The sequence below is a fragment of the Cavia porcellus genome, unplaced genomic scaffold (genome assembly GCF_034190915.1).
Source record: "Cavia porcellus strain 051 isolate PalLab524CR breed Dunkin Hartley unplaced genomic scaffold, mCavPor4.1 scaffold_16, whole genome shotgun sequence".
NCBI lineage: Eukaryota > Metazoa > Chordata > Mammalia > Rodentia > Caviidae > Cavia > Cavia porcellus.
In genome coordinates this window covers 17,383,398-17,408,619 of record NW_026947499.1, presented here as the reverse complement: position 1 = coordinate 17,408,619, position 25,222 = coordinate 17,383,398, and the positions used below count along the sequence as shown (strand labels likewise).

The following is a 25,222-nucleotide window of genomic DNA, read 5'->3' as shown; positions in this document are numbered from 1 at the left end:
AGGTTTCTTTGTACAAGCAGGTTAGAGAAGTCCTGAACTAGAAAACTAGAGTGTTAGCCAGGCACAAAGGCACATGACTATAATCCAGCACTGTCTGAGGCTGCAGCAGAATTGCAAATTCAAATCCTACCTGGACAGCTCACCAAGATGTTGTCTTGAAATTAAAAAAAAAAAAAAAAAAAAAAAAAAAAAACCCTAAAAGGGGGCTGAAGGTGTAGCTCAGTATAAAGGTTTTGGGTTCAATTCCTAGTATCACCAAAAAGAAGAAAATAAAAAGAAAGGTCAGAGTGCTTACCGGACTAAACTGTATTTGAATCACATCATACAATACAGAGCTGCGCAGAGGCAATTCTCACCTGGTAGGTTTGCCCTGGAGCCCCAAATCCTGCATTTCTAACAAGCTGGCCCATGAACTGTGCTGAGTAGGAAAGTCCAAAGCTATTACAAAAATTACAAATTCCTGGCCTAATAGGAGATTCAGATTAGTCCATAGTTGAATAAGCACCCTACAGTGTTTCTGACTCCCAGCTGATCACTGTATCCCCCGAGATCCAGGTCTTCGTGAAAAACCCGGATGGCAGGAGCCTCGCCTATGCCATCCATCCCTACCACCTCATCCTGGGCCTGAAGCAAAATTACTAGAATACAAGAATAATGTCTAAACTACACCGACCAAAATCTAAACTAACCCTGATCTGTCTTTGTGCTACCTTGAGAGATTCCCTTTTCTCTGTAGCTTTCATTTTCCTCATCAATAAAAGATTGAAGAACTCAACTGGATTTTTTCCCCTGGTTTTAGAAATTGAAACCAGAGCCTTCAAAGCCCTTTTTATTTTTAGCTTTGAATCAGGGTCTCATTAAGTCTGCAAGTTGCCTTTTTTTTTTTTAGCACCTTCAAGCACTCACATTTAATTACACTCCTTTCTTTGGCCTCCGGGACAGTTCACCGCTAAAGACAGTCTTTGTTTGAAAACTACAATCCCCACAATTCACTCCGCCCTCTCGTAGGGTCACGTGGCAGGGTCAATTCATTTTCCACAATCCTTTGTGACAGCTCACGATGGCGGCCTCCATGAGTGATTCAGAGAGCAGCGGCAGTAGCGATGCGGAGGAGCTGGCGCGGTGCCGCGAAGCGGCTATGCCGGCCTGGGGCTTGGAGCAGCCTCCGCGAGTAGTGGAGAAACCAAGAGCTGGTAGGGAGTTGTCTTTCGGAAGGTTGCCCGAAAGGACTGGGGACTCAGAGCATGGATGGGGAGGATGGGGTTACTAGGATTGGACTTCTCAGAGAGAGCTTCAGGAGCTGCAAGGCAGAGTCAGAGCGAGAGCGGATGTAGCAGAGAGGGTCGTTATGCCAGGAAAAGAAACTGAGGTACCTGGATGTCTTTATTCCACTTTCTTGGGGTCATCCATACCGCCGCGCACTAGGAAGGCCACTACCCCTGTGAAATAACAGCGACATCCTTCCCCCACCACGTACCTTGTATAGTCGCATCTAGCCTTTCTTCTCTAACACATTCCGCCCTCGGAGGTGGCTGACAGCTGTGTGCAATGTGTCGCTGACCTTCATTACCTAATGTCTTGGGGGTAACTCTGAAGCCCTGCAACAATAAGGGTGCCTAATTGCGATTGGTGTCCAGCGGTTCCTTGAGTTTGGAATGGAAAAAAATTGTACATCTTTATTTTCCTTAATCCCTAACAGAAATGTAGCATCTCTGTCGTGCCTACTACGACCAACAAGCCACAGTTACTTTGACCGTGTTGCTTTATTCCAACAAAAGTTACCAGATTTTCATCTCTTTACAGTCTTGCAGATATATCAAAATATTTTATTCAAAATAAAATATTAGGAACTCATTTACACTCATCTATACTTTATAATTACTGTAACTTTTAGACACATTTCTAGATCTTGATTTAATAAAGATCTTCACTACTTAAAGAAACATATATTAAGATTATAAGTTTACTATTATATAACTAAATTTCAGTATTATTGGGGGTTTGTAATTGTATGTGTTGCATATTTATGCATACTTAAAGTATCGTTTTAAGAGGCGATTGAGGCTTCCCCAACTGCTGCGGGAGGCCATGGCAAAGCAAGGTTAAGAACCCCTACATTTGTTTATAAGCCCTCTTGTGACCCACTTTCTTTCTGTCTGCCGTTCCCTTTTTACACGGCTGCCACACTCCACTTCCAGAAGGTGGACTCCAGGTCATACACTCCCCTCTCGTCTCAGCTCCAGCCCTGCAGTTTCTCTGCAGGTTCTAAATTCTGATTTGCCTCTGTCTCCATCTCTACCACTCACCAGCAGTAAAAACCTGGGCAGAGTATTCACAATTCATTGTTCCTAAATTTCCTCATCTGTGGTAACTCAGATGACCCGTCTAAAGTGCTTGGCACATATTAAAGCCCAACTAATGGCAGTAAATAAATGTTTGGGTTCTGTATGGACTGCTTTCCCCCTCCTTCCTAACTCTTGCTTTTGGGCACAGTACCATTCGCTGAGATAGTACCTCTTTGGAGAGCTTCTCAGTCCTCCTCGGCTGGGTTGTATGCTTTCTCTGTGTTCCCCCACTATACTTTGTGCGGCTCCCTTCCTAGATAGCACCTTCCTTTCTTCCTTCATTTTGTCCCTTGCCTTGTCTTGTCTTTTATTTTTGTTTTTCTTTTATCTCTGCATCCTCAGCACCACAATACTTGCCCTACAAGTACTTATGTCAAGGTTGTATGATATGAACTTCACAGGGCTGGTATCTGCTCTGTTCCTTTACCATGGTGTTTTGTCAGAACCTAGCACCATGCTCAGAAAAACAGTTCTTACACTAACGAGCTTGTCCCAAGGACACCTCAAAGATGAGTGAAAGGTCTGAGGTTCCAGCAGAGTCCCAGTCCAGTTCCTTCTTCTTTGGCACAGTAGATGCCTGTATGACAGTGCTAAGAGGGTTCAATATGAAATGTTGGTCATAGACAAGGAACATAACTCCTGGAAACCTCAGCTTCCTTATCTGTAAAGTGTCTGACTTTTCAGACTAAAACAAGCTTTACCTAGCATCTGAAGACATAAACATCTGAGAAGTAGCATCTAAGGTATCATCTTTAGAACTCGTTTTTGTAATGTCCATAAATCCCCTGCTGATCAGAGCAGGTGTAGCGTTGATAATAAATACCGTTATTTATTGAGCACAACTGTGTGCCTGGCAAGATGCTAGACGCTTGGACATTCTTGGGTGATTCTAATAGCTATGCCCTTATTCTACACACTTTGTATTTGTTGTCTGTGTTAATTTTTCCGGCAATACCACAAAGAAAATATGATTACCCCCATTTCACAGATGAAAACAACTGATACTCAGGATCTTCCAGATTCTAAGTGGAAGAACCAAGGGTAAATTCAGGTTATCTGACTTCAAGCCATGGTCTTAATTGCTTTTATGTCACTCCTTGCCACAGACAAGTGTGTGTTATAGACAAAATTCCCAGCCTTTGGTCCTCCTCAAAGCCCAGATCCTCCCCTTGGCAGATATGGGTGCCCTTGGTGATTTGTCTCCCACAAGCTCTCTGTCTCCTCTCCCCCCCCAGCTGGCTGGATGGTCTCTTTGCTGATTCTCAAACACCACACAGGTTCCCATCTCGGGAAGATTTTCCTTGCTCTGCCTAAAAGGCTCTCCAAGTTTCCACTCAGCCTCCTCCCTCAGCTCCCAAATTGCTGTTCAGCTGTTACCTTACCTGACAAGCCCACAGCTGCCTGCTGTCTCCCCAGTTGTGTTTTTGTGACTTTCCATGCACTCACCTTTATCCAGTTTTGTATTTTGTTTATATGTTTGTCATACATCTGCACCAATGAAAACTTAAGTTCTTTGAAAACAGGAACACATGTCGAAGTTCAACAACCTGGATATGTGGCTGTTAATTGGCATTCAGTATTTAGTTCAATAAATGACCACCAGGCCAGGCATCCCCAGTGATGTGACTTTAAAAACAGCATCACAACAAACAGCCGCCTGCCCTCTTCTCCCACAGCACTTAGCACACAGCCAGGCACATAGTAGGTGCTCAGTTACACTTAGACTCACCAGTTCTGCATGATGTTAATGGGGGCTGGGAGCCAGCTATCTTGGGTTCTGTCCCAACCTGGTAGAATTAGCTGTTAGACACCAGCCAAGGTATTTTGCATCTCCTTGACTTTCTTATGCACCATGTTGATAATGGTTGCCTCTCTGATGGGATTAGGGAAGATTCCCTGAATTACACATGTAAACCACTTAAAATAGTACCTGGTACTCAGGAAGTTTTGTCACTGTTAAAACTGTCATTCCCTTTATAAATGCTTCAATTTTCATTTTTTTCCAGATGCTGCAAATAACCAGTTGCCAGCCACCCAGCGGAGCCTCAGGTACTGTGCAGTTGGGACCGAAGTTTCATTTACTCCTTGTATTAGTCAGCTTTCCTGTTGCTAGCACAAAGTACCTGATACTGATCCTAAAGAAAAGGAGGTTTATTTGGCTCCCGTTGCACATGATTGTTTGACTCAGGGCAGAACAGCATGACACAGGGTCATGGCAGACGACAGCTGCTCAACTCATGGCAGCCAGGAGCAGAGAAGGGAGGAGCTGGGGACAAGAATACACCCTTCCAGGTCACCTCCCCAGTGACCCACCTCCAACCAGGCCCCGCCTTCTAATAGTACATTTAGCTGTGAACTGGTCAGTGGAGGAATCTGTTAATGCCTGTAGTATCCACATGATCCAAACACATGGGAAACGTCTTAGATCATCATCAAGTAGCGATGCCCTGTGGGTGCCAGATGGTAGGGCAGAGTCCATGATGTGAGAGGACGAGACAGACATCGTCCCCACCTCGTGGGGCAGCTTCTGAGCTGCCTGGAAGTGAGATGCTTTGTGTGTGTTGTAGGCATAAAGTGAATGAGCACGAACAAGATGGCAACGAGCTGCAAACCACGCCCGAGTTCCGAGCACACGTAGCCAAGAAGCTGGGTGCGCTGCTGGACAGGTAAGACAGCGTACCGTCTCCTGTCCCGCCCTCACTGACAACAGCAATGGCGAATGTGAGCTTGTGTATTCTGAACAGCATGTAACTTCTATCACCCGGGGCATCCGTAAGCAGCACAACACAGAGGTCCTGCTGTGGTCCCTGCTCTCTGGGTGAGGAAACAGATGCCCAGCCAGGAAATGTGTTTGGTTGAAGTCACAGGGAGTAAGGAGCAGAACTAGGTCTCAAGCCCAAGGCGTCCGGCTCCTTGGCCACTGTGCTGTCCTGCTAACCTGAGAATACGAGAGGAGCATGGAGAAGCAGGAACTCATCCCACAGCAAGAGGGCGAAGGAATACGAAGGCTCCTGGGTGCCTTCAGTGTGCCAGGCGCTGTGCCCTGCTTCCCAGCCCTTCTCTGAAGATCAACGTGGCCCCTCCTAGGGCCAGTGCCAGCAGCACTACTGTCATGGTCCACTGGGGCTGCGTGATAAAACACTGTCCACTGCCGGCTTGCAAACACCAGAATGTCTTTCTCACATTTTCAAGACTGAGAAGTCCAGGAGACTCGGTGTCTAGTGAGGCCTTCTTCCTAGTTCATAGATGGCACCTTTTCCTGTGTCCTCATGTGGAGAAAGGGCCAGGGTCGCCCTTGAGCTTTGTTACAAAGACACGAACCTCATTCCTGAGGTCTTCACCCTCATGACCTAGTCACCTCCAAAGGCACCACCTTGTGACACCATCACCTTGGGAGTTAGGGTTTCAACATAGGAATTTTAAGGAGATAGAAACGTTCAGACCTTAGTACCAACCCAAGATGTGACTCTAGACAGAAAAGGGATCCGACGGCAGTGAAGTTTGAGAAACATTTCAGTCTACTCACCCTTAGGGACTGAGATCCTAATGGTATATTCAAAACGCTGAAAATTCCCATGAGGAGAAAAACTGTAACTTCGTTTGGCCCGCACTTAGCAAACCCATCTGACCGTGGTCCCATTGCTTCACAGACCAATTGACATATGCAGGACACATCTAGGAACATTATGCTAAGGCCATTCCTAACTGAAGAACCCCAGCAGGTTTTAAAAGGGAGGTGAGGATTTGACACCCTGGCCCCTCTGTTTAACTAAATATCAGAAAGGACAAATGAGCCTTCCCAAAGCATGGACCAGCATTCTCATGAGACATGTGTCAGGCCAGAGCCCTGCCATCTGGGCCCCATGACATTGTGCCAGTCAAGGACACGGTGAAGGGCCATGTGCATGTCAGCAGTGGGACGCAGTTTTCCTCATAACTGCTGGGCTGCAGGTGACCCAGGCCCGAGTGGCTTTGCAGTGAGCTGTACATATTATTGTACATTTCTCTCCCAAGGGACTTCCATGAGATTCCACCACCCTGCTTATCTTGATGACTTTGGTGTCATCATAGCTACCATTTACTGAGCACCTGCTTGTTGCCAAGCTCTGCTGTAGGTGATCCATTTTCTGATTTAATCCTCTAGCAATCCCAAGAGACAGGAGCTGGGTACAGGTGGGTAATAGGGACTCAGAGAAGTGAAGTCATTTGACACAGCTAGTAAGGGACCCAGCCAGCATTCAAATCCCATGACCCACTGTGAATGAGATTAGTGGATTTTATCAAATTCCATTTCCTTGGGCCAGGGATGTAGCTCAGCAGCACAGTGCCTTACAGGCAAGCACGAGGTTGTAAATTCAATCCCCAGTACCAATAAAACAAAACAATTCCATTTCCTTGTTAAGCTATTGTACTGTAGTTTTGAATGTATCTGGAATCTCTGCATCAGTTCTCACAATAAATGTCAATCTATGATTATGTCAAATTCTTTAAACATAAAGGAAAGAAAATGGCAGGGCTGCCCTGTTCTGGAAACCAATGTCTGAACCACTTCTGTAGACTGGTCAGATTTCCCCTTTCATGCTTACTAACAAGAAGCCCAGCTCTACCAAGGGTATTGGAAGGGTTTTCTGATTATACTTCCAGCTGTGTCTGTCCCTCTGCTGTTATCTTTTGTCATACTGTGTGATTAAAACTTTCCGTACTTTCTGGAACAAAATGGGGTGTAAACAGATGATGCCTCACATGTGGGGCGTGTGAATCTCACGTCCTGTCCACACCTCCTCTCCCCTTAGCTGCATCACCATCTCAGAAGTAGTGAAGGAACCGAGAAAAGCCAAGGTACAGGAAGTGGCCTCAGGGGACAGTGGTGAGTAGTACACCGTTCATCACAGCCAGCGTTTATGAAGCACCTGCTGCATATCCCGGTGATGCAGTTTGGCAGAGCCCACACTGGAGGCAGGAAGGATGGTGATTGCCCCGGTGACAGACACAGGAAGTGGGGCTTTGGGGCACAGTCACCTGCCTGTGGAATTTCATCTGTCCTGGACTGGACCTCTTTCTTTGACCTCCACCACCCTCTGTCCAATCTGACCTCTTTGGAGGCTGCCCTAGAAGGCAGCTCAGCCGCTGGCTTCCAGGAGCCACAGTGTGGCAGCTGACACCCCCTCAGGAACCCCACCTCCGGCTCCATCGGGTGTCAGGCAGGTCTATCCTCTGATGAGGCTCTGTTTGCTGTCACACAACAGGGATGCCCAGGCCTGTGCTGCTGGACCAGGAGCTCCTGTGGGTGGAGGTGGCAGCCTCACACCTGGGAGAGGAGGCCTGGCATCCAGCGGTGCTGACTGTGCCCTGTGAATCCTAGGCTTCCGCCTCTTCTTCACGTCCATCCCCAGAGACCCCGACCAGGAAGCTGCTCCCCAGCCCCGCCGAAAGCGACAACCCTCCAGCTCCAGGTAAGAGCTCACGCCGTCCCCCCAGTGCTTCCCTTTGTTCCCCTCTGTCTTGCCCACTCCCTCCATTAGCCACATAGACTCCATTTGCGTCCAGAGCAAAGGAAAGGGCCTGTCAGGTCACCGGGGAAGTAGCACACCCAGCAGGAGGGTATGGAGGGCCTTTGGGGAGTGGCTTGGGATCTGTGCTACTTTCTAAGCCCCCTCTTGGCCAGACTCCTTCCGTTACCATATTTGCTTCCTTGGACATCTCTGAGGACTGGAAGCTCCCTATTTTATAGATGAAGATACGGAGGGTCCAGAGCTGAAGCCACTTACTGAGCTTACAGAGCTGCTAAGCAGAGGAGCTTGTATTGCAGCCCTGGTCTGCCTCACTTCGTGGCTTAGACTGAAGGAAGGCAGCCAGAGGCCGGTCCAGGGCCCATCCCACACCCTGCTGACCCAACCGGCCTCCCCTTACAGCAGCGAAGACAGCGCTGAGGAGCGGCAGCGGTGCCAGGAGGCGGCTGTGTCAGCCAACGACATTCTGCAGGAGTCAGCCCTCCATAGTCCTGTCCAGGGGGAGAAGGAGGCCAAGAAGAAGAAAAAGAAACTGAAAAAGAAAGCCAAGAAGGTAGACAGCATCACCACCTCACCCAGTAGAGCAGCAGTCCAGGAACAAGAAAAGGAATCAGGTTCAGTCAGCAGAGACCAGCAATCACCTGGGACCAAAAAGAAGAGGAAGAAGAAAGTGAAGAAGGCCAGCGGGGCTTCCTTATGCCCACTGACAAAGAGCGTAGCCGCTGTGCCTACAAACTGACCCTGGGTGCCATGCGCCCTCGCTCCAAGGACGAGGCTGCCAAGAGGGACAAGCCGTTTCCATACCTATCTCTCCAGGTTCCAGCCTTGGCTGGCAAGTCCAGACTCTGTCCCTCTGTATACCTGCTGAGGACTGGACAGACCTGTAGTTCTAGAACATTCTGTGGCCTCAGCTATTCAAGACAAATGGTCAGGCAGTGATGCCCCACCTCCCCCAGGCTGTCCATGGTGGACAAGTAAAGGGAGATCTTTCACTGTACGTGGTGGCACATCTTCTGATCCCAGCACTCAGGAGGCTGAGGCAGAAGGATCACTGTGAATTCAAGTCCAGCCTGGACTATATAGTGAGACCTTGTCTCTAAACATACAGGAAGCGGGAGGACCTTTCTCCCTCTCCAGCTGATTGTGAGACAGATCTTTAGGAAATGAGGGAAGGGGTCCCCAAGACGTCAAGGCCCAGACAAACATATTTCTGCCCCAACTCACATAGAATTGACAGAACATTTCAGGAAAAGGAAGAGAGGATTTTTTTTCCCTTCTGTTTTCTAGAATTCCCTTTCTCTGCATTGTGATTTTATGGGTGCAACAATGTCCCTGCACCAACTGGCCCGTGAGAAATGAGTGGTCAAGGGCCCAGAATTTGGGTGCTGAAGCACTTATGGATTATGGGATCCACGGCAGGTGCCCCAGGTGAAGGTGGAGTTCTGGCTTCCTCACCTTGCCTCAGTCTCAGAAAAACAAGGGAAGCCAGGCATGGTGGTGCACACCATGGGAGGCTGAGGCAAGAGGATCACAAGTTCAAGCCCAGCCTGGGCCACTTAGTGACTTGGCAAGACCTTGTCTCAAAATTTTAAAGATCTGCAAAAGGACTGGGGATTTGGTTCAGTGCAAAGGTCCTGGGTTCAATCCCTAGCACTATAAAAACAAAACAAAAAACATTGTGTGAGAGTCTGCCCTGGAGTCATCCCTGCTCAGACCCTTGGCTCACCCCCAGCTGGGTGACTCACAGACAAACAGGAAGCTTTTGTACATATCTCTTCGATTTTACTAAAAGTTAAATAAATGTCCAGCTTCACCCATAACTGGCTACAAGCTGCAGGGGGTACCGCTGTCCCTGCCCCTGCTCCTCAGTCCCAGCTGCAGGCAGCCCAAGGAGGCTGAGGTTCTCTGCAGTGGCCCAAGGCGATGAGGTCACACCTGCCCTGGTTCACACAGCTGTCCTGTGCCTCCCAGTGTCACTGAGGACTCAGACTCCTCAGGGTGGCTGCCCGTTGCCTGGGGCTCCCAAGCATCAGTCCTGGTCACGTGGGAAGCTTCTGTCTGCTGATCTCTCTGCTCTTCTCTGCCTCTGGACATCTCAGCTCTGTCCATTGCTCGGGCCCTGCTTCTTGCTGACCTCAGTAGTATCTCCCAGACAAGGAAAGGGTCCATAGTTCCCAGAGTCTCTAGAGGCTGCTGCTGTGGGACCTGGACTTGGCACAAGTCATAAGGCACCACAAGAACAAGGACAGCTTCTTGGCCCTGAAGTGGTCTTACTAGTAGAGGCAGGATGCCAGGCTGGCATCAGAAGGCACAATGGTCAGAGGAACAAGTGTTCATGAAAATGTGGTCCTACAGGCCCACAGGAAGGATGGCTCAGGATGAGGGGGGCTGGGAAAGCCCTGCTTTGCCCGATTAGCTTGAGCCACCGCCCCACCTTAGGTATGGGCATGGGCACCCCAGGCTCTGGCAGAGTAGCCACTGGGGAAGTGCATATACAGGTGGGTGGTGCAGAGGGCCAAACAGGCATGGGGTCACTGGCTGGAAGGAGCTGGGACAAGGTGGAGTGGCCTGGTGACATCAGTGACAACATGACCACATTGATCCAGGGCCTCTTGGAGCTCAGCAAGTCACAGCTGTACAAGCTTGTGTCACGAGAGTTCTGACCACCAGAGGTGCTTGTTCGACCCCAGGCTTCCACAGGTCCAGACTGGTGATGCCAGAGTCAAAAGCTGCTCCCTTTAGTTCCAAATAATAAGTCTATTAACCCAAGCAATGGAATAGTCCCTGCAGAGGCCTGCCAGGAACAAGCTTCCCAGCTCTCCGTGGTCCCCTCTTGTGCAACTCACAGCCCTCCTCTGGGTGGGACACCTCTGATCTGTCCTCTTTTGATGCTGGCCCAGCAAGATGGGGACCAAGGCACAGGTTTCCAGGGAGGCAGCAGAAGCTTGGGAGGCCCGTGTGTCCCAGGCACCTGTGGTGGTTGCTGTCCTCACTCCCTAAGCAGGCAGTTCAGGCACTAGCGCTTGGGAGGCAGTTGCCATAGTTACTGGGAGGAGGAAGCCATCTGCGTGGAGATGAAGGTCTCAATGACACTGTGGTTGGATGGCAGCAGGTGGCTGTGGCCGTTGGTGGAGTCGGAACTCTGGTACAACACCAGGCTGCTGGAGGACACTGCGGAGGCAAATGAGGCTGCTGACTGCTGTCCAGGGCCCCAAGCCCACCCCAGCTAACTGACCCTATGGGCACTTGGGAAAGGAGTGGCTATGGCCTCCCCTCCTGAACCATGTTACTGAATTCCAAAGCCAGACCTCTACCCTCAGTTCTAACAAGGGGCGTCTCCCAGCCAGGCTCTGGAGCCATCCAGGAGTGACAGAATTTTTTAGTGTCGACACTGGAAAGCCCTGGCCACATGGTATGAATTAGGTTGTGTGTTAACTCGGTTAGGCTGAATCACACACTCATCTGGGTGTGCTCAGAAGGTACTTTGTAGACATGGCTAACACCTGACAGCCAACTGGCTTAACAGTGGTGACTGTCAGTAGCACGGGTGGGTCTCATCTACTCAGCCAAAGGCCATAAGAGCAGAAACTGAAGTTTCCCAGAAAGAACAAGTTTTGAGACTCCTTCCTGAGTATCCACCACTGCCAATGCAGATGACAGATGCCAGCCCCCGCCACCGTGAGCCAGTTCTGTAAGGGAAGTCTCCCTCCAACAACCTATTGGTTCTGTGTCTCGGGAGAACCCTGAGGATGGAAGTGGTTAAGAGAACCAGCAGGCTTTGAGGTTCTACCTGGGTTCAAGTCCTGGCTCTGCCACCCAGTAGCTGTGGGAGATGGGACATGTCTGTCACCTCCTTGAGTGCCCACTTTTTCATCTGTAAAATGGGGACAATAATGCACAGAGCTGGCTGATGCAGTGCCCTCACTAACTGACACTAGAGCCATCTGGGCGGGAAGGGGGACGCAGGCAGCAGCTTGCCTGAAGCCAGTTAGCAGCCTGACCCACTCGTGAGGGTGCTCACTCTTGGTCGTGACATTGTAGTTGCAAAATAAAGGCCTCTAGAGTTGCTGGGGTAAGGACAAAAGTGGGCAGAGTGGGATGGTGGGCCCAATTTCCATTCCAGCTTGCCCAGAGAAGCTGGATTTATGTGTGAAAGCTTTTTAGATGTTGATCACTAATTAAGACTATTAACCCTTAAGCAGAGTCAAACCAAACACACCGTGAGCCCGTTTTGGCCCTGTTTACTGCTTGTTGTTCCCTTCTGCTGCCTCTTCCTTGTTACCTGATCCCCTTCTCAGTCTAGTCCTGAGCTCTTCCTGTGAGTCCGGCCCCATACTCACTGGGCTATGTTTAGGGGGCCGGAAGTGCTCCCCAAACTCCCGTCCATCCACTGCACACACCGCCTACACCCGGACTGGGGAACATCCAAAAGAGGTAGCTCACCTGTGGGGCTGGTGCTGAGCCGGTGGGCAGGCTGCAGATGCTGGATGCCCGCAGGGTCCTGGCTGGGGATGTGGATGGTGGTGGCCGGGGACGCTGGTGCATGAAGCCCCGACTCACTGGAAGCCTCGGTGTCTGAAGTAAAGACCTGGGGAAACAGCAATCCCCTGAGCCTATGGGGCATGAAGTGGGAGGCTCAGATAGGACTGGAAGGCCAGGCATGCCCGGGCCTTACCTGCTTGGTGGGTGTGAGGCTGGTGAGGGCACTCAGGTTGGTGGTGTCGGTGATGAGCATGGTCTGCTGAAGCAGCCCTGTGTGTGTGTACTGGGCCACGTCAGGCTTATGGCTGTAGAGGGCTGTCGGGAGGAGGAAGAGAGAAGAGGAGGATGCAGACATGGCACCCTGGGCCAACCTGAATGCCCCCTTCCAGGCCAAGACTGGTGCCCTGGGGGAAGTGGGTACAGTGCCTATCAAGTGCCCAATGGTGCAGTAGTTGGGGACCCATAGCTGTTGTCCCAAGTGGACAGCACCGGAAGGACTAGATCCTATCCCTCAATACAGGGGCCTGCTCAGCTGGATGATAGCGAACAGCCTAAAAAGGGCAGGAACCAACTCCAACTCCTCCTGTCACCTGGTGACAGCAGGCATGAGGGGAAGTGGAGGTTGCTGTACTCAGCACAAGGGCTACTGGACTAAGCACAGGCCCTGTAGTACTAAGTGAAGGAGCTGCTGTGAAGGCGCCTCAGAAGCAAGGGCAGGTGGCCTTCCAGAGTGACACGGTGAGGAGCGCCTCTCCAGCACCTTAGTGTCCCACCTGCAGTTCCCCGACCCCAAGAAGCACACAGACACTCCATGCACAGAGGAGTATTCTCACTCTGACTCGGGAAGAAGCGTAACACCTGTGCACACCTATAAGCCCTGCACTCTAGGAGGCTGAAGCGGATCACAAATTGGAGCCTTGCCTGGGCAGCTTAGCAACTCAGTGAGACCCTGTCTCAAAAAAAACAAACAAAAAACCCACTGAAGATATAACTCAGGAGAAAACCCTGGCTTCAAGCCCTATTACCACACACGTGTAACACCCATATGCACACATGAATACATGTGCTCTCAGCTGTGCACACACAGAGACATATACAGGTCCATGATCCATTTTCCCAATCCTAAATTCCAAAAAGGTCTGAACTCAAAAGATTTCTGTAAGTTTGGCCCCAGAGCTTGTTTGATGGCAAAAGCCCACCTGAGCAAAGCATGAGGTGAGGTGGGTCTTTAGCTGCTCCATGGCGCTCACTGCCTCCTACGGCAACAGTAGTATTTGGAGACCAGGGTGCTGCCCAGGCTCTCCATGGGTTGTATGCAATGCACCAAATCTCCACCAAGCTAAGGCTTCTGGAGAAAGGGCTGAGACCTGTGCCATACATGGACATGCACACCCAACTGGGAACACCAACCAGTGGAACCCCTGGATGTGCATACTGAAATGGGCTGGGTATCTGCTCACACAGGCATGTTTGTGCACACAGAGCTGTGCAACAGTATGTGTCATGGAAATGCTCTGAGGCCCACAGACACCCTCTGTCACAGAGGTACTGGCACCTGTATGAGATGCATAAGCATGACACCTGCTAGGCCACCTTCTTCCCCAGTGTCACCCACAGCCAGCCCCCGAGCCAGGAAAAGAGCGCTCACCGTGGGGGCTCTGCAGCTGGGCCATGGTGGCCATGAAGGGGCTCTGGGCTACGTGGCTCTGCACGGGTGGCATGAGAGGCTGCTGGTAAGAGGGGTGTAGCGACTGGGAGAACTGGACTGGCTGCAGGGTGGTCAGGCTGCTGCCCATGCTGTTGATGACTGGCACACTCTGGGCCTGAGTGGAGGCCAGGCCTGGGGTAGGAGGGGAAGGTGTCAGCCAAGCATCCATCCCCCACCCCACTGTCCCCCGACCCCTTCAGGTACCATCCGCCCTTCCCAGAGCCAAGGGCTTGGAGCATAGGGGTGCTTGGACCTGCTACTAACTTAAGTGCTCCTGGCATGTCACTCTGTGAGCCATTAGTTCATCATGTGGGCCAGTGGGAGAGGAAGGCAGTGATTAGATCAAAGGTTGTCTTACGGGTCTCCCTGAAGTGTTGAGGTTCCACAGCACTGCAAAGGTCCTGGATTTAGCTCTCCACTGCCTTCTATTTCTTCTTAATATTGAGCAATATCATACATTTGCATAATAATTGTCTGCAAATTAAGCCTTGTTGGGCTTAATAAAAATATCTATCCCCTTTACCCTGTCCTATTCTTCCCACAGACTTCTGCTGTTCTAAGGTACTGCAGAAGTTCTGCATTGTGCTTACTGCCAGCCTCCCCAGACCATCTCTGAGATGTTGGTCTGTTTGGTTCCCTCACATGTCACTGATGCAGGTGCTGCCTGGCCCACAGTAGGCTCTCAGAAAATGATGCTGCATGAATGAGCCCCCCAGGCTCTTCCCAGCTGCTAGATTCTGCAGGAGCCCCACTGCCCACCCCAGGTGCCCCACCCACCCCCAGCTTACCAATGACCAGGGTGGAGGCACCTGTGTTGGTGAACGTGGGGCCCAGAGAGGCAGGCTCACCAGGCCCAATGGCCATGACACCGGGCAGCGAGGCCATGATGAGGTTCTGGGGCTGCTGGTTGAGGCCTGGGGATGTCTGCTCCAAGCTATGTAGGGCTGTCAGAGTGCTGACAGGGGGTAGGGGACCCCCAGTAGCTGAGACCTGCAAGGGGAAGCCAAACTGAATCAAGGTGGATTCCCACACTGCCTTCCTGGGGACCGCTCTAGGGTTTCCTAGCCAAAGGAAAATGTGGTTAGCAGGGTTTCCACCATAGATGGGGGACACTCACCAGCTTGGCTTCGGTGCTCAGCAGGCTGTGGCTGGGCTCTAGGCCTGTGGGGGACACTTGGTGCAAGGGTGTAGACACTGTCACTAAGGGACCACCACTGCTTGAGGGCACCTCTGCCGCCTCGCTAGCCGCAGGCTGTCCATAGCGCACACCTGGAGTGGAAAGCAGTGTCCAGCCTCAGCACCCACTTCCCGAGCACACCTGCCTCAGCCTCAGCCCTCCAACTGCACTGGTTTACTGAGGCCAGTAGCTCCATCTTCTATTAAGCAACCCCCAAACTGTCCTACACTGGCTGCTTCCAGCTCCCTGAGCGTGGAGACTGCCCTGCATCTGCACTTCCCAGCACAACCCAACCTGCAGTAGGTGCTCAATAAAAGATAATGGAATGAAACTGAATTGGGGCCTGTGGAATAAAACCAGAGTGAGCCGAGTTGAATAAACTGAACTGGATTTGGTTGAATTAAACCACATTGAGGTAAATTGAACCTCAAATCAGTTGCGTTTGAGTTTGATTGAGCAAAGCTGAATTGAATCAAATAGAATTGAGTATCACGGTCAGCCCCCTGCATCTGTGGCTTCTGCATCTTGGATTCAACCAACTGCAGATTGAAATATTTGAAGGAAAAAAAAGTGTATTCTACACATTTTTTTGTCATTCCCTAAACAATACAATATAAATAGGCAGCATTTACAAGGGAGGATGAGTGTAGGTTCGATGGAAATGTTACCCCTCAAAATATGGAAGGAATTTGAGTATTTTGGATTCAGCACGGAGACCTGAAACAAACCCTCTAGAGATACCAAAAAATAACTGGGCAAAATTAACTGAATCTCACTGAATGATGTTTCAATTAAGTGGAATGGTTTGCATCAAACTATGCTAAATTTCAAGGAACCAAACTGGATTGTAACCCATTGAACACACTGAAATTGAGTGTTTAACTGAATTGAATTGAGCCAAGTTAAACTACAGCGGTTTGAGCCAAGGGATCGGAGATGAATGTGTTCCAGTCAGTGACCCAAAGCAAGCTGGGCTGACCGGGATGGGATGGGGTGAAAAATGGCGTGCAGTGGCCGCACACAGTGAGCGGATGGAGTCGCAGGGCTGGTGTGCAGTGAGCTGGCTGGAGAGGGTGGAACGGGGTGCTGTAGATGGGTGGAAGGTTACATAGTAGGTGGAGAGTAGGTGGACGGTGTGGTGAATGGACTGTCACGGGATGATATGGAGTGGAGTGGGGTAGATGGGAAGAGGTCGAGAACAAACGGATGGAGGGGAGCGGTTGGAACAGAGAAGTGTGGAGCGAATGCAGTGAAGCAGATGGCATCCAGGAGTGGCACGGTGACTGCAATAGAATGAGCCAAACCGCAGCGCTGAGAGATCTGGGTGGCTACTGCCGTGGAGTCATCCTCCCCCGCCTCCCTCCCTGTTTGTCCCCTCTATCTGCCGTCCCACCTCCCCCCACCGCTGCCACCACACAGCACTCACCATGGACCTTACTCGGGGAGAGAGCAGGTGGCGGCAGGCCAGGGGAGCTGTGGGCAGGCAGCGCAGGCCCTGGACCTGGCCCCGGCGAGGGTCCGGTGTATGTGTCCATGGCTAGCTTGTGCCGGAAAGCTTCTTCCTTGCGCCGGTTGGCAAACCAGTTGTAGACACGCACCTCAGTGACAAGGTTGGAGCCCAGCCCCTGTGCCTGTGATGGTGACACCCCTCTCTGGATGCACTCTGCCCTGCAGAGGTGACCACCCATGAGCCTCCAGGCCAGGCTCAGAAGAGCGCTCACCTGGGGGTGTGGCGGGCAGCGGTTCTGAGAAGTTGAGCTCTATCTGTTTGGGGCTGGCAGATCTGGGTTCCAACACTGCCTCTGCTGTGTGACATTGGGTAAGTGACTTAGTCTCTCTGACCTTAGTCATAATGTGGGCAAGATAGCCACACCTTGTGGGGTTGTGGAGTGGATGAAATGAGATGAGATGAGCAGCCCCCAAAAGGGTTGCTTAGGAAGGTGAGGGATGCTAGGAGTGGATCTAAGTTCAAGACACTGAGCAGATATTGAGTCTGCTCCACTTTCTGGGCCAGACCAAACAGAATCACAGCAGGAACTCTCAAGAACTGGGGAGCCTCCCATGGGGCCCAAGTCACCCTACCTCAGCCCTGCCCAAACCATTCCCACCACCAGCCAGCCATCTACCGATTGCATTCCTCCACCAAGGTTTCTCGTTCCTCCTTGCTGGGGTTCTTCTGCCTCTCATAGGCCTGGAACAGGATCTGCTGGGAGGCTGGACCCCACTTGAAACGGTTCCTCCTCCCCTTCTTGGTAGGCAGCTCATCACCAGTGGGCTCTTCGATCAGCCCACCCTGCCCTGCATGGGTAAACTCTGTAGACACAGAGAGCCATAAGTGGGGTGCCAACCACTTCACCTTTCCACACCACTCACCTAACCAGGCCCCTGATTTTCTCTCACTCCCAGGGTGCTGAACCAGTCTACAATTACAACTCAAAAATCATCTGATCTGAGAATGACAGACATACAGCACACACACCACTACTTCCCTAACCTATGCCCAAGGCAGACATAACTAATCAACTCCTATATGCTTTTCTACTGAGCCAAGATATGATCTCCCCATCCTTCTCAACACAAGGCTCCAGTCAGTTTTAGCATTTACTCAGATTTGGCATATTTACTATCCCTATTTTATAGGTGAAGGTGAGGCCTAGAGAGGTTGTTGCATAGTTTTCCAAGATCACCACACAGAGAAGAAACTTGGAACTTTATCTCCTGGGTAGATTTAGAGCTATTATCAACTCTCCAGACTTGAAAATCAGGCTTGAAATGCAAGTGCTGGCCAGAAAGAAAGAGGGCCATCCAGCCCTTGTCAGCTGGCTCCACTTTATTGGCAATTAGTTCATCAGTTCATCCCTAAGCAGGCCACAGAAAGAATCAGAAAGTTGCAACACCCAGGGATTTTTATGAGCATAGGAGAAAAGAGCCCTCATCATCTGAGTTTCAAGGTCCAGGGAAAGGCAGGGAGTTTCCAAAGCCAAGCCTTGCCTGCTGCTAACAGCCACTTGGTAGAGACTTCAGAATCATCTGCAGCTGTGCTTGTACAGGAGCTCACATCTGCCCCAAGGGACTCAGGTATCCTGTGGGGGTGGGGGAACTGGGGATTGAACCCAGGACCTTCACCCTGAGCCGTATCCCAGGTTTTTTTTATTATGTGTCAGGGTCCCACCAAGTTGCTCAGGCTGTGCTCAAACTTTCAGTCCTCCAGCCTCAGTCTCCCAGAGTGCTAGGATTATAGGCATGCCTTACCACACCATACCTAGAGTACAAGACATTGTGATTTAAACCAAAACCTAAAACATTGCATCTTGAAAGTTATGCCAGTGAGGTCATCAAATGTCAAGAAAACCTAAAAAACTGTCATAACCAAGGAGCTTCAGGAGACACAAGAAATAAATGTAATGGATCCACATACGATGGGATCCTGGACTTCGCTTAACAGAAACAATGTATCACTACTGGTTTATTAATTATAACAAATATATCAAGCTAATGTTAATAATAGAGAAAAGGCATATGAAAATTTTCAATACTATCTAATTTTTCTGAACATGTATATGTGTTTTAAAATTAAATCTGAGCTGGGCGTGGTGGCACACACCTGTAATCTCAGCACTCAGGAGGCTGAGGCAGGAGGATCATTGCAAATTTGAGACCAGATTGGGCTACAAAGTGAATTCAAGGCCAGCTCGAACTGCATAATGAGATCCTATGTCAAAATAAATAAGAGTTAAAATTTTGAGTGTTTTTAATCCCAGCACTTAGGAAGCTGAGGTAGGAGGATTACCATAAGTTCAAGACCACCCTGGACTCTGTAGTGAGTTCAAGGTCAGCCTAAACTACATAGTAAGACCCTGTCTTTAAAAAAAAGTTTGAGTTTTTTGCCATTGTGGACTTGACAGGGAAAGGGAGGGAAAAATTCAAAGAACATCTGACAGGAAGACTACATATAATAACAGCTTTGGCTTTGTATATGCCAGTAAATTCTATTGAGTGCCCCCTTGTGGATTGATAACTGGTGGTCAATTTAAACACGAGCTGAACTGAATCAACGTGATGCTGAGTGTGGATGGCCCAGTGTTGGGAGCTGTTGAAGCTGGAAATTGAACACATGTGCAGAGCTGCAGCATAGCCAACCAGAGAACCAAGAAATGCTTCAAAGGGCAAGATAAGCTCACAGCTGAGGAGACCTGGCCCCAACTCCAATTGACTAAATAAAGACTGTAGGTGCAGGCATTTTACTATGGGCATGAAATGCAACTTGGTGACTTTCTTTTAAGATACTTCTCCTAAATTAACATAATCTGTTACTTGGAAAAGTCCCTGAACCACTCCCAAGGTCCTGCTCAGTTTCCTGCATTTTCCACTCTGACCCCTTCCTTGTTTGAAGATTAAATAAATACGGGCCACCCAGAGACATTCCTTGTCTTAGTCCCCCAGAGTCTCAAACTCTGCAAGAGGGTTTTAATCTTCCTGGAGCCCTAAAATCATACCACTTGTCTCATTTATTTTAAGCCTTTGCCATATACTTTTTTGGGAGATTCGGGATCTTGGCCATGTCCCTGAGAGCCCACCTGAGGACTTGCCAGCATTAAAAGAGGCCTGGAGAGGAAAAGTAGCATTATGCGTTGTGGTTTGGAGCCATTGGTTTTCCTTGTCATGCTGGCTCCCCTGATATGAACTCAGCTGTTATCAGAGGGGTTCAGGACCTTGTTGCTGAGAATGGCTGTGGTTCACTTTGGGGGAGCTTTGGTCCTTACTTTGAGCATCGCATCCTTGCTCCAGAGGGGAGGATGTGTGCTGTTTAATCTCCAGAAGTTTGTTATTCTGGCTTCCTGAAATGTACTCAGCTGTTCTCATCATTGGAGGAACATGGGACCTTACTGTTGCTGAGGATGGCTACGGTACTTTTCAGGGGCACACTGGTCCTTATTTTGAGTGTTGCTCCTTGACTCCAGTACAAAACCCTTGTCCTGCTGGCACAGACCCTTCACCCCCTGGCATAGACTTTCTAGTTTCCACGGTTGACCTGTGGACCTTCTCAGTGCAGACCCATGGGATAGACTTACATGGGTCATTGTTGTGGGCTCTGGGTTCTCAGCTGAACTCATGCAGGTTATTGCCATGAGATACAGGCCCTTGGCTGGATTTTCTAGGTCTTTACTGTTGTGGACAGATTTCCTGCACTTTCTTTGTATCTGACTCCTTGGATGAGCATTATAAATAATACCATAATTATGTGTCCTGTATGTAATTGTTATCCTAGCAATCCCTGACTACAACACCCCTCCACGACAGATGCCACTTTATCCCCACTGTATGAATGTGAGAAACAAAGTCACAATGTTGTGGCTTGGCATAACTGACACTCTCTTGAGTCCTGCATTTAACTAATGCCCTGTATTTGACTCAAGATACAAGTCCCATAAGAAAAGCAGAATGAGCTACACCCACAAGAGAAAAATTAACCTGTTCAACAAAAACAGCAGGATACAGGTGTCAACCAAAAATTCTAGCTAAATTGTTTGCAACAGGATGTCTTTTTATGATTCTCTATTTAAAAGCTTTGTAATTTTCCAGTTTGCAGCCAATCAGTGAGACTCTGAAATGGGTCCACATGAGTGGTCACTGAGCTCAGCTAATTAAATTCAAATTTATCAATTTGGCTGCTTGGATCCCTATACTGTTTATGAACCCACTTCAATAAGAAGGCTAAAAACTTACTGAAGTTTGGGGCTGGGGATTTAGCTCAGTGGCATAAGCGCCTGCCTTGTAAGCAGGCAGTCGTGAGTTCGATTCCCGGTACTGATAAAAAGGAAAAAGACAAACAAAAAAAACTTACTGAAGTTCACACATTTGATAAGTGGCAGAGCTGAGCTTACATTTAGATACCCTGTCACATTGCCTCTCATAATTAGGACACGTGGGCTAAGCATGATGGCATACACCTATAATCCCATTTACTCTGGAGGCTGAAGCAGGAGGAACACAAATTTGAGATGAGCCTGAGAAACTTAGCAAGACTCTATCTCAAAAATAAAAAGGGCTGGGGCTGGGGATTTAGCTCAGTGGCATAAGTGCCTGCATGGCAAGTGAAAGGTTGTGAGTTTGATCCCTGGTACCAGAAAAAAAATAATACTAATAATAAAAAGGGCTGTGTGCCTATGATCCTAGGGCTCTAGAGGCTGAGGCAGGAGGATCATAACTTTGAGCCACTGGGGGCAACTTATCAATACACTGTCTAACACTTTTTTAAAAGGTCAGGGGAAGTAGTTCAGTGGTAGACCATTTATCCAGCCTGCATAAGATCCTGAGTTCAATCCCCAAAGCCACAGAGGATGATGATGATAACATGCTAGTTACATCTGCTGCTGTTTTGATAAAGCCTCATTCAATCAAACGTCTCATTCATTCATTCATATGCTTTTGACAGTGTCATTTCCTTCTGCTGCCAGAAGTGCTGCCAGTGGGGACCTCACTGAAGCCAACAAGAACGCTACATGCCCCTGGCCACGGGGATTGCTTCCCTGGTCTTCTTTCAATAAATAAAGCTAGGTGGCCAATTGCATAGAAGGAAAAGAAATCAGTCCCAGGCACTGGTATCTTCATCCACAAGCTGAGAGGAAGAGTGAAGGCTGAAGCAACTTGCAAGGAAAAAAAATCAATCCTGATTTTCTGCCTCAAACCCTACATTTAAAAAATTCCAGCTAGATTGTGGCTCTAAATGTGAAAAGTAAAATAAAACTAAATGTAGAATAATTTCACAACCTTTGGTTAGACAAAGGTTTCAGAATACAGAAAGATTTCTGGATATAGAAAATACTAACTATAAAACTAACTATAAAATTAAAAATTAATAACTTCTGCTCATCAAAAGACATCAAATTTAGAAAGGACAAAGTAAACCACAGAATGAGAGAATATATATGAGTACATGTATTTTAAAGGATCAGGGTATTTTTTAACACTCACAAATAAATCAGAGAAAAAAAAAAAAGACAACCTAGGAGAAAAATAGGTAAACTCCTACTCCTTAAAGAGCATCTCCAAATGTCCAATGACCATCTGAAAAGAAACTCACCACAGTTATCAAGGATGGAGTTTAAACCAGGTGTGGCCATCCCTGTAATCCCAGCATTCCGGGAGGCTAAACCTAAAGGATCATAGGTTTGAACCCGGCCTGAACAATTTATTGACTTAGACTATGTCACAAAATAAAAAGCAAAAAGGACTGTGGATGTGGCTCAGTGAAAAGGCCCTATGTTTAATCTGCAGTACTGCAAAAAATAAAATAAAAATAAACAAAGAAAGTTGAAAGAGTTTTGCCCTAGAATAAACTACTTTACAGTTAGGGCGCTAGTCCAACATGGCGGAAGGCCAAAGCGGACCGCCTACCACTTCCTGTGTCTTCTCCAGCCCTAATTGCACCTCCCCTTCCTGTTTGCACACACAGAGAATTCCAATCAGCTCCTAACGCGTCATCAATGCCCGCCCTAAGCACCACCCCTGGTCAAAGGTTTCAAATGTCCCATACCCCATATTCCTGTGGAAGAAGACAGCCCAGCCAAGATGGGTTGTGTGTTCCTTCCCACATCCTCATCTCAATAAACCTGTTCTTTTTATAACTTTTGCTTCTCTATTGTGCCAGAATACGCTATCAGAAGTGAAAGTTAAAACCACCACGCAGGCCAGGGATCAGCGGCATAAGCGCCTGCCTGGCAAGCACAAGGTCATGAGCTCGATCTCTGGTACCAAAAAATAAAACATAACAAACAAAAAAAAGAAACACCAACCAATACCAACACACATCCATCCTAGCTATAAAGAAAAGGACTGACATTACTAAGTGTTGACAAAATCCAGGAGCACCTGGAAGTTTCCAATCCTGCTGACTGGAACTGATAACTATTTAACAGTGTCTACAAAACCACACTTATGCCTACTTTTTGACTTAGCAATTCCATAGCCAAAAAAAGTATATACACACCTTTAGCAAAAATCATGTACTGAAATGTTCATAGCAGCCCTGTTCACAATAGCAACAAATTAGAGGCAATCCAAATGTCCATCGAAGAAGAAATAATAACACATTGTATCCATACAATGGAATATTCACACACAGCAATGAGAATGGCCAATCTATAATGACAAGGAGCCACATGAATGAATCCGCAAACATAATTTGGAATGAAAGAAGCAACTGTATTATATAATTCAATTTGTATAAACTTCAAAACCAGCCATAATTATTATTGATTACTCCTACTGAGCAGAGATGGGGCTGCTGAAAATCTGAGCACGTATTTTTTATCAGCTTGGTAGTTACATTTGGTGTGCTTGGTTTGTGAAATTCACTGAGCTTATGCTTAATATTTGTGCACTTTTTCTATGTTAGACTTCATTTAAAAGTTTACATTACTAGGGCTGGGGATTTAGCTCAGCAGCATAAGCCCCTGCCTTGCAAGCAGGTGGTCGTGAGTTCAATCCCCGGTACCAATAAAAAGAGAAAAGGAAAAAAAAATGTTAAAAAAAAAAAAAAGTTTACATTACTAAAAGTAAGAAGAGTCCATTCAACTGAAAGTATCTGAAAAGAATTCTTTTCCTTCTAGGTTGCAAGGTGGATAGGATGCCAGCCCTATGCAGATATCATTAGAATCCCTGGATTTAGCTATGCCTGAATCAGGTCTGGACTCACGTTCATGAGCCAATAGATTCTTTTTTGTTGTTCTTATTATTTAAATCCATTTTAACTGGGGATCAGACCCTTGTTATTGAAAGAGTCCTAATCATTCAGGCATATGTTGAATATGTTGCATCTCAAATCCTCCAATATCTCTTTTAAGGTTAAAATTTCTCAGGGAATAGATATTTGGGGTACACTTTGCTTCTTGCTTCTAGGCTGAAATCTTTGATTGTAATTCTGATAGAAAAAATATACTTTATGCAATATTGTAAATTTTCTTCCAGATAGTTTTGAGAGACAACCACAGATTCCCTCAGAAGCTAAACCTTGTCTAACAGATTTTCAAAGTAAATATTTATTGTTTCTTCTCATACAATTGAAAACAGCACCAGAATACACTGTTATGTGCTATTTTTCTTTCAGTTGAAAGTGAACCATCCAAGTGTGGTACAGGAGGACACTCCTGTAATCCCACCACTCAGGAGGCTGAGGCAGGGGGATTGCCATGAGCAAGCTGGACTGCAGAGTGAGTTCAAGGCCAGCCTAAACTACATATGAAGACCGTGTCTTCAAACAAAGAAACAAAAAGAGGCAGAGTCCAGAACCTGGTGTGAGGGACAGTAGACATGAAGTAAGAATCAAGAAATGCCTATCATGCCAAGTGTTGTGGTGCACACCTGTAATCCCAACACTCAGGAGGAGGCTGAGGCAGAAGGATTGCCATGAGCTCAAAGTCAGCCTGGGCTATATAATGAGTTCAAGGCCTGCCTAGAGTACCTAGCAAGACCCTGTCAAAAGAAAGAAAAGAAAGATCTATTATACTATATAATATAAAGTAATTCTTTATATATTAATTACATGTTTTACATTAATAACATAACATGATCTATACAGTTCATGGGTATATAAATTGGTACCACTTTTTGTTTTTTCCATGCTGGGAATTGAACACACGGCCTTATGCATGCTAGGCAAGTGCTCTGCCACTGAACTACACTTCCAGCCCCTCTTTTTTCCTTTTGAAGCCAGGTCTCACTAAGTTCCCCAGGCTAGCCTTGAACTTGCAATCCTGTTGCCTCAGCCTCCAAAGTTACTGAGATCACAGGCATGCTCCACCATTCCTGTGTCTATCAAGGACTGTAAAGTACCACCTCTGTGATCCAGCACTTCACGTCTAGGAGTATCTCCCAAAGACAGGCTCGTATGTCCATCATGAGCTCATATAAATAAAGATGTTCTTTATAGGGCCTGGGGATTTAGCTCAGCGGTATAAGCGCCTGCCTTGCAAGTGTGTGGTCGTGAGTTCAATCCCTA

At 48.1% G+C, this 25,222-nt stretch overlaps 2 protein-coding genes across 4 annotated transcripts in view; one reads left to right on the top strand and one right to left on the bottom strand.

The window, feature by feature from the left end:
- The first annotated feature begins 1,026 nt into the window (after positions 1-1,026).
- On the top strand, positions 1,027-9,675 carry CUNH12orf43 (chromosome unknown C12orf43 homolog). 2 transcript variants are annotated; one of them, XM_063225781.1, is made up of 6 exons: positions 1,027-1,193; positions 4,352-4,394; positions 4,913-5,011; positions 7,139-7,212; positions 7,708-7,798; positions 8,261-9,675. In XM_063225781.1, exons 1-6 carry the CDS (start codon positions 1,061-1,063, stop codon positions 8,592-8,594), a joined length of 774 nt encoding a protein of 257 aa, XP_063081851.1. In that variant the 5' UTR covers positions 1,027-1,060; the 3' UTR covers positions 8,595-9,675. The 2 variants fall into 2 exon arrangements, with proteins under 2 accessions (XP_063081851.1, XP_005007278.1); XM_005007221.4 differs by having other exon boundaries at positions 8,258-9,675.
- Positions 9,616-25,222, bottom strand: part of Hnf1a (HNF1 homeobox A) — a 27,335-nt gene continuing 11,728 nt past the window's right edge. Inside the window, exons 3-10 of one of the 2 annotated variants that reach the window (XM_003477706.4) lie at positions 17,349-17,535; positions 16,649-16,890; positions 15,163-15,314; positions 14,834-15,035; positions 13,986-14,177; positions 12,531-12,652; positions 12,299-12,443; positions 9,616-11,026 (exon numbers count right to left, since the gene is read on the bottom strand). In XM_003477706.4, the coding sequence (XP_003477754.1) occupies positions 10,899-11,026; positions 12,299-12,443; positions 12,531-12,652; positions 13,986-14,177; positions 14,834-15,035; positions 15,163-15,314; positions 16,649-16,890; positions 17,349-17,535 (1,370 nt within the window). In that variant the 3' untranslated portion in view covers positions 9,616-10,898. The remainder of the gene's footprint in view (positions 11,027-12,298; positions 12,444-12,530; positions 12,653-13,985; positions 14,178-14,833; positions 15,036-15,162; positions 15,315-16,648; positions 16,891-17,348; positions 17,536-25,222) is intronic. The other variant, XM_063225779.1, reaches the window with a different exon arrangement.

Coding starts and splice junctions, on each gene's coding strand:
- CUNH12orf43 (XM_005007221.4), top strand. CDS start 1,061: ATGGCGGCCTCCATGAGTGATTCAGAGAGCAGCGGCAGTAGCGATGCG. Junction 1,194..4,351: donor AGTGGAGAAACCAAGAGCTG/GTAGGGAGTTGT, acceptor ATTTTTTTCCAG/ATGCTGCAAATAACCAGTTG. Junction 7,213..7,707: donor AGTGGCCTCAGGGGACAGTG/GTGAGTAGTACA, acceptor TGTGAATCCTAG/GCTTCCGCCTCTTCTTCACG.